Below are 15,365 nucleotides of genomic sequence, written 5' to 3'. Positions count from 1 at the left end.
TGTACCCCTGCCTGTTTGACGTTTCCTCGAAGGAAGAAGACCCATTCAAAAAAGACAAATGTTGGCGAGAAATGGCAGAAGCTCTTCATCAGCCTGGCGAGTAGCTGGCTATGTGGTCATATTATCCTCGGCCCTAACTGTGGAAATATGCTTATCATTACTGATTCCAGATCAAACTTGAATTATTGATTGACAGTTGCCTCACCCGCCTCCCCAGTGGGGTCATAGACGAAAAAATTGTGTAGTCTGATCAAGACTGAGTTCACTTTTGAATAATATATGTTAGACATATAGATTTTTAACTTTATTTGCTATTCAACTCATTCCCTCATGACACTCAACCATTTACGTGACGAACGAGGCGAGGTCTTGTTGTGATGGATTGTTACAGTGAATGATTTTTCAAATCAGTTTTGACATAAATACGTTCAACAAAGAGAGTCAAGTTCAGATTGCATTCACATTTCATCCAGTAACATAGGCTTCAGTGATTTGGGATTACTTGCTTGTGTGATTTGATCTGAAAGCAAGATTTTAAGGATCAAAGTGGAATTAAAAGTGAAACCAGATTTTTGAAGTAGACACACACACACACACACACACAAGCCAGAGACCTCCTACATCCACATACACCCATAAAGCTTTTCACACGCCCCCGTTATTCACCACTGCATGGCAGAAAGCACCAAAGCACATTTCTTCTCTCATCGACCTGGTGGTGAACCCAGAGAGGATAGACGGACAAAAACATTCAAATCCAGTGTGGAGTGCGGGCTCTGTTGGGAGGCCTGCATGCATGTAAACACAGGCAGGAAAACAGAGACAAGATAAGTGTGAGAAGAAGCAAAAGAAGAAGAGAAACAAGGACATTTTAAAAGTGGAAACCTAAAATACAACAGTCTGGACCGTGAGCAGACCGCAGTGATGATGGTGGTGATTCTGATCATGTTAATGATTGTGATCATAAAGACGGCAGCAGCCTCGGTGCCTGGCTCTGAAATGGACATTAAACCTGGATCTGAGACCAGCTCAACCAATCAAACCATGTCCTTCTGCTACGTGCCCCTCTGCTACCTGCCCTTCTGGGTCACACAGATTCCCTCCAACATCTCCACTGACACCCAGTACCTGTGAGTACAGACAAACACACATACACGGTGATGCACACAAATCTCTGCAAAGTTGCTGCAGTTTTTGTAGATGTTTGCATTTTGCTGGTTTCACATCTCAGAGAAATCGTTTGGGATGTCCAAGAATGCTAATAGGCTTCTCCAAGTCATTTGCGGTATCACAGTCAATGATAATGCTGCTTTGCTCTTAATTCATTCCTCTTCTAGTTTTTGCAACTGCACAGAAAACCAGAGGATAAGATTTTATGTAGCCTTATGTGAAATCCTGCTCAGCCAATGCACAATGTTCCTCTCATGTCTTCCTTTATTATTATTTTTATATGTATTTATTTCAGTTCATCTGGGACATTAAAGGGGTTCACCAGAAATTTAATATTGCAGCTCTATAAAATTAAGGGGCTTGCAAGTGACACATTTTTGAAAAGAACGACAAAACTGAAGCAGCAAAGTACAGGATATCCCGACTTATAGTTTGCACTATAGATCAATGGTGCACAGCTGTGGCTCAGGTGGTAGCGCAGTCGTCTGCCAATCAGAAAGTTGGTGGTTCGATTCCCGATCTCGGCAGTCTACATGCTAAAGTATCCTTGGGCAAGATACTGAACCCCAAAACTGCCCCTGATCCTGCGCCATCAGTTGCAGACTAATTGTAGTTGTAATCTCAAAAAACATAGAATCCTATGTTTCCCATTATGCAACTCAATACAATGTCTCCTCTTGGCTGAACTTGCCAATTCTGGTTTTATTAAACATTCGTTTACTCAGGGAATTTATGGAAAGCATGCTTGCTCACCTTCAGTGTCTCCCAGTATAACCACAGCTATCTACAGCCACCAAGTAGCCACAGGTTAAAGATGAAGACCAACAACAAGCAAAAGTAATGTTTGCATTCAGCGTTTCTCACAACATGTCTTGCAAATGTGCTGAATTAATTTTCGTCCTTCATAAAACATTAACCCTTTCTTATCCTTTAAAATATGCATTGTTTGCATCCATGTTTACAGGCTTGCAGTCTTCTTCTTCATTGCATTTGTGTATTATTGCCACCAACTACTGACCAAAACTGGTGGCCGGACAGTGTAATGTGTTGCCTGCGTAACCACAAACAGCTAATTTATTTGGTAAATACTAAAAGTTAGCATAACAGTAGCACAAACAGATAACTGTGGCAGTGTCAGGGAACTGACTCAGTGTAGCTAAAGTTTGCCACCATTAGCTAACATTAGCCACTCTAATCATACCAGTCATTCTTTATGCTAAGCTAAGTAGCTGGCTGTAGCTTCACACAGGGCACACAAACATGTGTATCAAGTGGTGCTGCAAGTGGTGTAGGTGTTTCTGACAGTGATACTGAGCTGGATGAGGCAAGAGGAGGCTAGTGCCACACGGAGTAAACACTGACTTGTTGTTTTGGCCGTTGAAACGTTTTGAAGGAATCTCAAGGCCACAAAACGAGGAGGGGTGGGATGGTGGCAGTGGGGGTCAGCATAAAGATTAGGATCACCTCAAGCATTTGTACAAACATGCACTTAGACATGCATGACAACAGAGTGCAGATATACATCATCTTACTCACAAAGCATGCAAGCAAATGCAGTCGACACACACAGTGACAAGGGCGTACTTTATGGCAACAGTAGCGACTATTCCCAAGAGACGTACTGTGAACTCCCAGGTGGCGATGTGTGTGTTCTCATCTGTTCCGCTCTGTTCGAAGGTCAAGGCTTAAGAGCAGTGGAGGTATGCAAGTATGCAGCGATGAATGAACATTTCAGATGCCATCTACAACGACCAGATGCAAAATCAGCTTGGGATCTTGACATTCAGTACACAAAATAGTTTGCTTCTTGCACAAAAACAAAATCCCCAACATGTGTCAATAGGCTAACCGGTCATGGCCTCGCTGACCTTGCTGAACCCAGCACACAACAAAATCAGGCACTAATGATTTCTAAGGATTTTTCAACAGCCATTCTGTTATCAGTGTATGAGAGTTGATGAGATGTGAGCGGTTGCTTCTGTATCAACAGGATAGTTAACGAGACACAAATCCGAACGATTCCCCAGGGCGCCCTCGACAGCCTGCAGCACCTCAGGAAAATGTAAGTGAATGTGTCTGTTGTTCTTGTTTGTACTCTGACGTGGAACATAATGAACTGAGGAGGTCAAAACACTTAAAATGCGAATGGATCATCCAAACAGAGAAGTGCGGAGGAGGGTGAAGAGTCTATGTTCAGACCTCATGGTCAAATTTCTCTTTAGATTTGGTGTTATTAAGGGAATTTGATGGTAATACAGTCTCATATTTAGTTGAATTTGATAAAGCTGGAGTGTCAGAATTCTTCCCTACATTCAATACAGTTTAAATTACATATAAAATCCTCCAAACTGATGGAAACAAGAGAGCTCAAAAATATTGAATTATACTTGTGCTACAGACTTGTATTTGTCTTTTATTGTGTCGCATAACAGCAATCCTGCAACAGATGAGATTTTTGTTTGCTCAAATTAAATTAGTCTTCACAGTAATTTGTAATTGGAAGTTTGGAATAATTTCACAAATGTATTATATATACTGCAAAAAGTCCCTGCAGATAAATGACATTGAAAATGATATCAGGAAGCATATGTAGTTTTGACATCTTGATTGTTTTTATATTGATCTTCATTATTACTTTTTGTGTTATGATGCATCTGTGGAGCTTCCTATATTCCTTCCTTTACTTTGAAATGTTGGCCCTACCGTAAGTGTCAGAGCCTTCCTTTCTCTACATGTTGATGTTTTTGGCCTTCTTGCACACTGATCTTCTCCAAATTGCTGTTTTAAGATTAACAAGTGCTTCTCCACTACCCCCAACCTTAGCACCATAAGGGAGAACGACATGCTGGAGAGTATTGATGCGTTTGCCTTCACCAGGCACCCACGGCTCACCAGCATGTGAGTATACAGCTGTCTAAAAGGCAGCGCTCATGACGTATTTCTACCCAACGTGTCCGTGTGTTTAGTCTTTGTTATGGAACAAGAAGGGCTGCAAACTCTGAGAAAGCTCATCACCCAAACAGTTGTGGAGTAAGCTTTGCAGGCAGGTGGAGGCAAAATATGTCAAAGAATAAGTGTGAATGACATCTAACAGCTGAATTTTTCAATACATGTCATATTCTATATTTATTCATATGTGTTTCCCTCAGCATCATCACTGAGAACGTTGCATTAGAGAGCATAGGAGCTTTTGCTTTCTCTGATCTCCCTGAACTCATCGAGATGTGAGTATGATTGGCAAGATGGCAGTGGTGAAACCCTGCAATTGTAAGTCAGTTGTGTTAGTGAGTACGTGACTGTATGTGTTTCTTTCAGAATCATAACAAATTCCAAAAACCTGAGACACATCCATCCGGATGCGTTCAAGAACATCGTGAAACTGCAGTATCTGTGAGTACTCAGTGAGAGTGCAGCAGGGAGGAAGACTTTCCTCTGCAATTTGTGCTTTTCAAACTGATTGTCAGTCCAAAATAGGTCATGGGTGACAGGCCTACTTCTGACAGGGCCCCACACGACCAAAGACATCATTTTTTAATTAGCACGGATCCCCTGGAAGATAAATCAAGTGTCACATGAAAAAAAACTAACCAGCCTAGTTAAATGTATTTACTGCAAAATAACTCAAAAAGTCTCAAAGTGACTGTTTATAAAGGAAAGTACATCACCAAAATCCCTCACTGACATTATCAGAACTTTTGCTGTTATGTTTGTCCCCATGTGTGAGAACTGGGACACATAAACAGAAGAGTTTATGGTGAAAAAATTATAACTATTAAACTATTCAACTTGTAATCCAGGGCACCTCAACACAAGATCATTCTGTTTTGAATTAGATCCCTAATATTTCTGATCCCAATGATGTTTTGAAACACGCTGATAAGAAAACCCTGTTATTTAGGAACAAATGTTTCAGTTTTGTTCCAAAGTACGGTTTCATATCCAAAATATTGCTTTTTAAAAATACATGTTCAGCTTTAAGCCATGCTAGCCATGCAAGTGTGGCCCTATGGATTGACAAATGGTTGATCAATTGGTCTTTGGTCCAAAAACCAAAAAATAAACACGTTCCCATCAACCTCAGCTCTTCTTTGTGTTGTTCTTATATTAGCATGCTAACATGCTAAACTGAGATGGTGAAAAGGAGGATGTCAGTATGCTGATGTTAGCATTTAGCTCAAACCAAAGCACCACTGTGCCTGTAAGTGCAACCTCACAGAGCTGCTAATGTTAGTTACTCTTGTTACGTTTCCCCTCAAAACAAAACTTAATGGCGGTCGCTGGTAGGAGAAACTAACAAAAAACAAACTGCACTCAACACAAAATGGGTTCTTTGGGGTCTGAAAGGTGATGGGGAATAACTTATCCACAAACAGCCACAAATTCTATCAAAATGATAGAAGAACAAAAGAAATGGGCCCAAAAACAAAAAAATTGGGAGTCACTAAAAAGGAGGGAGTGAAGTTCTGGAAAAGAAAGAATCACTACAGTTTAAGAACATTCACACACTCATTCACAACGCCACACACAAAACCGGGAGAGCCCGCTGAAGGTGTTAACCCTCCGGTGTCACACAACCAACTAAAGCAGAGCCACGAGCCTCCTTTCATAGAGCAGCCCGGCTGATTAGTTCCAGCTGCGCTAATGAGTGCAGGTGCCCTCAATAGATGCACATCATTGAAGGGGTGGAGCTTACTCTTACTCTTGTTTTGAAATTATCACATTTCCAAATTGGGTACCTGTTCTGTGTCAGGTCTGAATAATCAGTGTTTTACAGTTAAATGTTTCAGAGATACTGAACGCTGAACTTGTTATGTGTTTTTGCCCAGTCGTTTGGAACGCGGAGCTCCTCAAATGATTTATCTTTCAGCCACCTGAGCTTCTCTCTGAATTTTCTTGGAAGCTCTTCCCTTGTTAATTTTTATCTCAGTCAACACAAATGAATGCTACATTGTCTGATTTTATCACCGTGACTCAGTCATAGTGTCTGCTTCTCAGAGGTCACCTTGTGAAAGTAGTAACATTTGCTGCGTAATCTGCACATCACAGGACCATCTCCAACACCGAGCTGAGAATTTTCCCAGACTTCACCAAGATCCAATCCACGGCCCAAGACTTTCTGCTGTAGGTCTCAACACAGTACACAATATACTACAAATGTACGCTGAAACACACACCCACACACCACGATTCCCACGTGCATCTGAGCATACAGGCTATTGTATGCGCACACAAGAAGAAATCACACCATTAAACAAATAACGCTGCAGTTGAAACCTACGCACTGAGTGGTCCTTGCAGAACAGAGTATCAGGAATACAAACCACCTCGTCTCCAGCCTTTAAAAATCCATCCTCAAACTGCTCTCCCTTCTCATATTTATCAGCTTCAAAAGGGCTAATAGATTTGAAGGGGGTTGCAGCATGCATTCCTAATATTCTGCACCTCAATTCTCCTCCTTGAAAGTCTACTTAAACTATTGACTTCTATTTGTTGCTTATCCTGTGTTTTTGATCTGCGTGCTGCCTAGTGACCTGGAAGAAAACAGCCACATAGAGAGAGTCCCCGCCAATGCTTTCAGAGGCCTCTGCACTCAAACTATTGGCAAGATGTAAGAGACTCATCACTTTTTTAGAAACATGCGCTCCACCCTCACACACGGCTCCGAGTGGGCATTACATGTGCAATGATGAATGTTCCCTGAAATGCTCCCTGCCCTCTTTACTGAGTTCTGTCTTCTCCCACTTTTGTCTTTTCTGCATTTCTAACACACTTACTGCTTCATATCACCTATTTATTTTTATCATTGTCCCCATTTTGAGCTGTAGATCCCGCTGAAAACCACATACAGGTCTATACTATATGTAGGCCAACTGAACCGGGCTCCACAATTCAGAGTGACATGTTTTTATTTTGCTCATGAATGAATTTTACCATTTAATTATTTTTCATAGGTAAAAAATATGAAATTGAAAGTAATATATTCAAATAAATAAAACTCGTATGATACTAATATTACTGTAAATCTAACTGCAGCTAATATGACTAGCACTACTACTAATACTCAAATTAGTAGTAACCATTTAGAAGTAACCATTTGCACAAGTACAATTTGGATGTACCTGTACATTATTTGAGTATTTCCATTAAATGCTACTTACAATAATTTACTTTTAAAGATAAAGTGCATTTGGCGGCAAATGCTTTTTTTTTTATTACATTTTTCCAAAATTTGTATTAAATTTGTAAATGACTACTTTCTAACTGTATTATTGCAAGATTTAGTCAAAGCAAAAGTTACATATTTCAGGAAATATGCTTATTCTCACTGTCAGGAAGCAGTGTAATTCCCAAAATGTCAAACTATCCCTTTAAGTATCATTTTAATTGCAGGAAGTGTACTTATAATGAAGTACCTTTAAATTGTGTCACTACTAAAATGGGAATATGTCTGCATACAACCTCCTGAGGTCCAAAGCTGTCCAGCTAAAAAGCAGAAAAGGAAGAAAAAGAAGAAGAAGTCTTACATAACAATAAATGCAATTTAATTAATGTGTTCATAAAGAGAAAGAAAGAACCGCACACACTAAAATTAGCTTTGATAGTTCAGATAAGTTTACTGTTGGGACTGTTCTGTGTTGCAGCCACATGACTGTAATTTGGCTTCCCTTTCTAATGACAGACGGCTCACCAGAAATGGCATCAAGGAGGTGGCAAGTGACGCCTTCAACGGCACAAAGATGCGCAGATTGTGAGTCACAGGCGGAGACACAATTGCAAACAGGAGATTTACCAGAAAAAATAAAAAGCTCACATATTTAATTCCTCTCTTCTTCGTCCTTTCTCTCAGATTCCTAAGAGGCAACCAACAGCTTACTCACATCAATCCCAACGCCTTTGTGGGTTCCAGTGAGTTGGTGGTACTGTAAGCATGACATCCAACAGTAACTCATGCCTACATGATTCACCCTGCTCATCATCGCTTATTAAACTCAGGATGTAGGAGAGAGAAACAAGAAACAATGCGGCATGTGTGGGGAGGCTCAAAAAAAAAAAAATGCTTGAAACTTGCCAAAATTAAGGTAAAAATAAACCGAAAGCAGGTGAAGTCATTAAAACCAGAGAGAGAGAGAGATTTTTTTTAACCTGTGTATTCCCCAAAGAAAGAGACACCTACAGTAATTCTATTGAAGCAGAAATCAGAGTGTTTTTCCTTTTCTTTTGGGCTATCATTGCTGTAATGTGTCTCCATATCCTGGTAATCACTTGGCAATCAAACAGTGGCTCTCCCCGTGAAAATTCTGTTCAGGAAATTTGAGTTTCATTCAAGCAGCACTGGAGTTTTTGCTGACTTGAAATTCTTCTCTTAATCCGCAGAGTTTTTCCACAAAAAAAAAAAAATAACTGATCACTGGTTTAATGCTCATTACATAAAGCAAACAAAGAAGACATCTGTTAGAAATAGCATGAATCCTGGAATTAAAGTGAATCCTCTGTTAAATACCAATTTGTTTGTGTTTTTTTTTTGGGCCAGGGACATTTCCCACACAGCCGTCAGCTCCCTGCCGGACTTCATCCTTGGTGGTCTCCAGAAGCTGATTGCAGAGTCCGCCTTCCATCTGAAGGAGCTTCCTCCCCTGCAGCTCTTCACAAAACTCCACCAGGCCAACCTGACGTACTCGTCACACTGCTGCGCCTTCCAAAACATCAAACGGAACAGGTGTGTGTGCGCTATCATCAAAGGAACAGATCGAAGTTTTGTGAAATATGCGCTTTCCTGCTGGGAGTTATACTAATAATGTCAGATCTGTGTGCTAAATATGTAGAGACAGCTAGTTTAGCTTAGCATAAAGACAAGAAACAGGGGGAAACCGCTAGCCTGGCTCTGTCTGACACTCACTGTTTGACACATTGTACCTTGTTTGTTTTAAGTCTAAAAACAATCATTTGTAATTTGCTGAGTTCCTTTTTCACTACCTGAAGTATCGTCCGGTGTGTTGCCACTGACAGTCAACCAATGAAATGCACCGTGAATAAAATTACAGATTTCTCTGTGTTTCAACATTCTCGGGAACATTTGGATGATGCAAGAAAAAAACTCAGCAAAATGTATAACATAGGTCGTTTTCAGGCATTTTAATGCTAAAATGTGAGATATGGTGCATTTAATTGACAAGTACACCACTTAAGAGGAGTATATATTACAGCAATAATGTATTTTTACCATTAATATTTCAGTATGACTCCACTGGTGTTTCATTAGTATGTATAAACTAACACTCGTTACTGTGTGCTAGATCGGGGTGGAACTCCCTGTGCTCCCATCCCAAGGCTCAGGATATCCATCACTTCTACAAGGACCACTGTTCCAACTCCACCTCCTTCACCTGCAGCCCGACCCCAGATGACTTTAACCCCTGTGAGGACATCATGTCCCCCGTCCCCCTACGGGTCCTCATCTGGATCATCTCCATCCTGGCGCTGCTGGGGAACGCAGCCGTACTCCTGGTCCTGTTAGGTATGAAACAGGACGGGCAGAATTCACGTGTGGTCATACTGTTTTCTGTGTTTTTTGGCATTTAAACTGACCCGTTCTGTGTGTACTTTGTGTCCTTTTTTTGAATATATTTTTTGTTTGTGTTTTGCCTGCACGCACATGTAAGACGTTAAGGTACCGCTTTCAGAGGTGCAAAGAGACAAACTACAACTAAAAACACTTAGTCAACTGTTTTACTTGATTAAAAAATTTAGGTACTTGCAGTTTATTTCAGTATTTCCATTTTGTGAGACTTTAAACTTGTCTTCCACCACATTCAAGAAGCAAATGTACTCTTTACTCCTTCTAATTACAGAGCTTTGTAGATAAAAAGTTTACTGATTCTAAATGAGATTAAGAAATAATTGAACTTCCTTCTTTTATTATTTCTTTCCTCCCTCATCCTGTCCTACTTTCTCTCACCATTTGTTTCCCTCTGTTTTACTTTCTACTTTCCTTCCTGGTCTTAATTCTTTCTCTCTAACTCCCATCCACTTTACAGTTCCCTGCTTTTGTCTTTATGTGCTCATTTCTTTCCTTATTTACTTCCATTTCATTCCCAAACTGGAATCAGAAGGTTTTCACGTACCAACAAAACTAAGCTCTTTCACCTCAGAATAGCAACATGACGACATTTCATTGTTTTCGGGTACCAAGACTTTCTGTTTTCTTTCTGTTTTTCAGGCAGCCGCTCCAAGCTGACCGTGCCCCGTTTCCTCATGTGCCACCTGGCCTTTTCTGACCTCTGCATGGGCATCTACCTGGTAGTCATAGCAACTGTAGACATGCTCACTCATGGCCGGTACTACAACCACGCCTTAGACTGGCAGCTGGGCCTGGGCTGCAGGGCTGCGGGTTTCTTCACGGTGTGTGTGCATGCATGGAGTCCTCATACAGAACACATGACAGCCGTACATAAATATCAGCACTCATAAATGCTTAAATGTATTGTATATGTAAATTACAGGTGTTTGCCAGTGAGCTGTCAGTGTTCACGTTAACAGCGATCGCCCTGGAGCGCTGGCACACCATCACACATGCTCTGCGGCTCGACCGTAAAATTCGCCTGAGACACGCGTGTATTGTCATGACAGCAGGGTGGATCTTCTCCTTCCTCGCCGCTTTTCTGCCCACAGTCGGGGTCAGCAGCTACGGCAAGGTGGGCGCTTCATTCTCATTCAACTCCCCCGTGCTCGCAGTCTGGGGGAGCATTTTATTGTCTGCTCCCTTCACAATTTGCGCGGGTTCAGGCAGCTGTGGCTGCAAGATGGTGCATGAACTCAAACTCCACAACTTAAGCTTATGTGCTTCCAAAATATGCAAAGATTCAGCAAAAGAACAATGGAAAGTTGTATGTGTCTGAGAGGATATTCAACCGATGGGGCTGCAACCCAGGATTATTTTCATTAGCGATTAGTCTGCCAATTATTTTCGCAATTAGTCTGTTAATTGTTTGTGAGCATCATCAAATGTCTTGTTTTGTTGGACCAACAGACCAAAACTCAAAGATATTAAAGGAAAAACAGCAAATTCCCGCATTGGAGAATCTGGAACAATTAAACGTTTGTCATTTTGCTTGAAAATTTGATATTTCAATTAATTGATTATCAACATAGTTGACGATTTTTCCTGTCGGTCAACTAATCAATTAATCAACTTATTCGTTTTGATTCAGCAAAAATTATTCAAAACCCCAAATGCAATGTATTCCTGAGATGATAATTCACAGATATGATGGCTTTTTTCTGCTCCAAAACATTAACCAGTAACCACTCTAAAGGTCCTACTTACAGGTCCATTTTCCAGCTATTCTTGTATGCTATTCTGCTAGGAATAGACAAACAGGGAAAACAGCATGTGTAGCTTATGTAATAGCTTCACTGGTCTTTTGTTTTCTGATTTTTTGTGGCTTTTATTTGATAGAGTGGCAGTATCCTATTGAGAGACAGCAAACACACTTTTCCTTTTGGAATCAAATATTGGTGATTACATGAAATGCATCTTTTATTTGCTGACCTTAAGCTGGTGGCTTAGTTTCTTTGTTTATCCAAACATAAAGCTACTTTTACATAGAGTAGGTGTCTGTTTTTGTAGCCTACTGGTTCTTTATGAGCCTTTTCAGAGGCTTCAGGGTTTAACTGGTGCAGAACTCTGCAGGCTACCTTTTTTCGACCAGGTAATGATGTGGAAATTCAGCACATTCAAGGCCGGTGAACGCTGTGTGATTTTTAAATGTCTGCATCTATTTGCGGTGCAGGTGAGTATCTGCCTGCCCATGGACGTGGAGTCTCTGGAGTCTCAGGTCTATGTGGTGTCTCTGCTCCTCCTCAACATCCTGGCCTTCTTCTGTGTGTGCGTCTGTTACCTCAGCATCTACCTGACAATCCGCAACCCAGCATCAGCGCCGGCCCACGCCGACACCCGCGTGGCCAAACGCATGGCCGTCCTCATCTTCACCGACTTCGTCTGCATGGCTCCCATCTCCTTCTTTGCCGTCTCGGCCGCCCTCAAGCTCCCTCTCATCACTGTCTCAGACGCCAAACTGCTGCTGGTCCTCTTCTACCCAATCAACTCCTGCTCCAACCCCTTCCTGTACGCCTTCTTCACCCGCACCTTCAGACGAGATTTCTTTCTCCTTGCAGCTCGCTTCGGCCTGTTTAAGACCTGGGCGCAGATTTACCGGACAGAGAGTTCCTCCTGTCAGCAGCCGGCATGGATCTCTCCAAAGAGCAGCCTGGTGACGCTGTACTCCTTGGCCAATACATCAAGTCTAGATGGGCAACCAGAGTGCTGACTATCGTTCAAAAACAGGTACAGACTTTTTGCTGCCCTATTTCTCTCACCAAATGAGTAAAATTCCTTTTAGATCTGATGAAGAATCTAATGCATGAACACCTCGTACAACACAACTTTGCTTAAAGGAGCAAAGTTTGTATGTTTGAAGCATAATTTCAACAGGTGGTCAATTCCTACATATTGCATCTTTTAAGAGGTGCACTCAGTTTGATGTGTTGTAGAGAGACTGAACAGGCTGCTAAATCCTCAAAATGATGCTCTAACTCATCATTCTTATGCTCTGAATGACAGCAAATTTGTTGGTTTTCATGTATCTCCGACATGTTGCCATTATCTTTGGACATCAGCTGCTGACTCATCTGGCCTGATCCCAGACCTGCAATCCATGTGACCCGTGTTTAAACTCTGCGGCACAGTATGCACAATGTGTATAGAAATCCAAGTAAAGACAGCTGCAGAACAAGTGCAGATACTTTGACCAAATCTAGGTCAAATAGCTGCCCCAGAAAATTCTTTGTGTTAGATTTAACTTGATTTGAACGCCAGATGGGTGGAGTTTACTGTATCACAACAACTGAGTTCACAAGTGGAAGTAGGAAGAGTAGAAGAAGAACTGATTTTTACTTTTGTGCATCGCGTTACATAACAAATGCCATCCATCTGGCGTCTCAAGATAATGAAACGAGCTGAAGTACTTTGAAACGGTTTAATAAAGATTTGACACTCGGCATGTCAGCACACACACACACATCAAGAACTCAACATTCACTTAACGTTCAACTTTGTGATTGAATGATAATCATTAAGAGGCACCGCAGGGAGCTGCTGATTAATAATCTTCTCATACACTCTGTCTGCTGTAGCTCTCCATGCCTCCACATCCCTATTGCCCTTCAATCCACACACCTTTTTTTAAAAAATAAAGGACGTGTAATTATCTTTGTAATATAATTATGTTTATTCTTTATTCAGATTCCTGGGGTCCACACAAAAACATCAACTCTAAAAAAAGCAACCACTTAAAATCACACAGTACCAGCAGCACATGAAATAAGAACTGACAGTAACCTGACGCAACAAAAACAACAAACACTTCTCGTCTTTAATTTGATCCGTGGATTTCCAGATGACAGCATGATGATTTCTGTAAATGAAAGAATTAAGAGCCACTTTTTTATATATATCTATATCTGTGTGTTTTATACAAAATATATCTTTGTGGTGATTTTCTTCTTCATATGATTTATAAATGAGTTTGTTATATCCTCTCTGTTTGCGTAGACTTTGTATGATGAATGAGTGAATGAGGCGTAGTGTTACGACTCCGGGCTATATGAACATTTTCTGTGTATTTGTATTAGATGTCTTCGTGCTTTAATCTCCTCTGTGCATGAGACGTGGACGTCTCTCTCTCTGCTGTGATTGTGTGATGGGCTGCAGGTGAGCTTTGGCTGATTGACTGAGTGAGTGTGCAGGTTGTTCCAGGGAGCCGACTGCTTCCAGCCTCCATGCTGGCTGCGGTTTAAAAGGCCTGCTTCCCCCACTTTCTGTGTGAAATGTAAACGATCTGCTAATTGATGTAACAGCCCACGATTGGCAGGGGTGGGTGTCATTTTTGTTTGTTTCTCCTGCTTATGAATTAGGAATTAGGTGAATGACTTGTCTTTTTGTTTTTCTTGTTTGAGTAAGTTTAGGAGCAACCTAAACTTTGGTTCCCTTATGTTTGTTGTTTTGCTGTTAGCCCATGCTGAAGCTAAAAGACTTAAATAAACCTTTAAAGGGCTTCAATTTCTTTGTTGCTGGTGGTTTTTTGGAAGCTAGGAAGAAGGGAGTCCCATTTTTCACTTTGCGCCAGAGTTTCCCCAAATGTGGGTCCTAATAGTTGTAACAAAAGGTAAAAACTCACATCAACACACACGCTCACAAAATTTTATCTCGTCTGTCCTTCAGAGCCTCCAAAGCTTTCAAGGACAAAGTGACCCTTCCAACCTCTGCTCTGTGTGCTGGGGAGGGCGGGTGGATCTGGGAGGGGGGCTACACAGCTGCTCTTTCTGATTATTACAGGAGGAGGATGGAAGAAGAAAGCAGCCCAGGGTTTCAAGGCTGCAGCTGCGAGAAGGAATCTGAGTCCATCTCATTGATATGGACACACTGCCTCCTGCATGCCAACGCTGAACGTGTGCGTGCATTTATATTCTTTAACCACCAGGTGATGCTGCTGGTGCAGGATCTATTGTGATCTCTGCTGTGTTATGGAGGGTCTCAACAGCAATGGTGGAATGTAACTTAGTACATTTACTCAAGAAATGTGCGAAATAAGTATAAATCTGAGGTACTTTACTGGAGTATTTGAATTTTATGCAACTTTGTACTTCTACTCCACTGCATCTCAGAGGTAAATATTGTACTATTGTACTTAAGTTACTTTTCAGATCACATTTTTCATGCCTGTTCTGTGCAGTGAAAACCATGAATCTCCAAATTTGGTGATTTTGAATTTGATTTCTTTTTTTTTTTTTTCATAGAAGGATGAAGTGTTCCTTTGTGGGTGTTTATAGAATATGATGAACTGATGTGGATTAAACTACCCAACAGTATGTAAAGTAGGTAAAGTAGCAATAATATAAAAGTAATATTAATCCAAAAAACATTGTATATTATTGTAAGAACACTGAGAGAGACGATTTTTCTACATGATGAGTACATCTGTTTACTTAAGTGAGGTTTTGAATGCAGGACTTTTGCTTGTAGTTGAGGGTATTAGTACATCTACTGCAGTAAAGGGTCTAAACATTTCTTCCACAACTGCTCAGCAGACACAATAACTTTTACTGCAGTTCAGCTTGAGGGAAAATGAATTTAGATG

At 41.0% G+C, this 15,365-nt stretch overlaps 1 protein-coding gene across 1 annotated transcript; it reads left to right on the top strand.

The window, feature by feature from the left end:
* Positions 1-924: 924 nt before the first annotated feature.
* fshr (follicle stimulating hormone receptor) lies at positions 925-13,822 on the top strand. Its single transcript, XM_076760419.1, has 15 exons — positions 925-1,130; positions 3,161-3,232; positions 3,994-4,068; positions 4,320-4,394; positions 4,486-4,560; positions 6,217-6,291; positions 6,698-6,778; positions 7,850-7,918; positions 8,018-8,092; positions 8,702-8,887; positions 9,465-9,685; positions 10,388-10,569; positions 10,671-10,862; positions 11,961-12,514; positions 12,847-13,822. Exons 1-14 carry the CDS (start codon positions 925-927, stop codon positions 12,495-12,497), a joined length of 2,121 nt encoding a protein of 706 aa, XP_076616534.1. The 3' UTR covers positions 12,498-12,514; positions 12,847-13,822.
* Positions 13,823-15,365: the final 1,543 nt, after the last annotated feature.

This window comes from Chaetodon auriga, chromosome 20 (assembly GCF_051107435.1).
Source record: "Chaetodon auriga isolate fChaAug3 chromosome 20, fChaAug3.hap1, whole genome shotgun sequence".
In the NCBI taxonomy this organism is placed as follows: domain Eukaryota; kingdom Metazoa; phylum Chordata; class Actinopteri; order Chaetodontiformes; family Chaetodontidae; genus Chaetodon; species Chaetodon auriga.
Note: the sequence above shows the minus strand (reverse complement) of the source record. Positions and strands in the feature narration are given on the sequence as shown.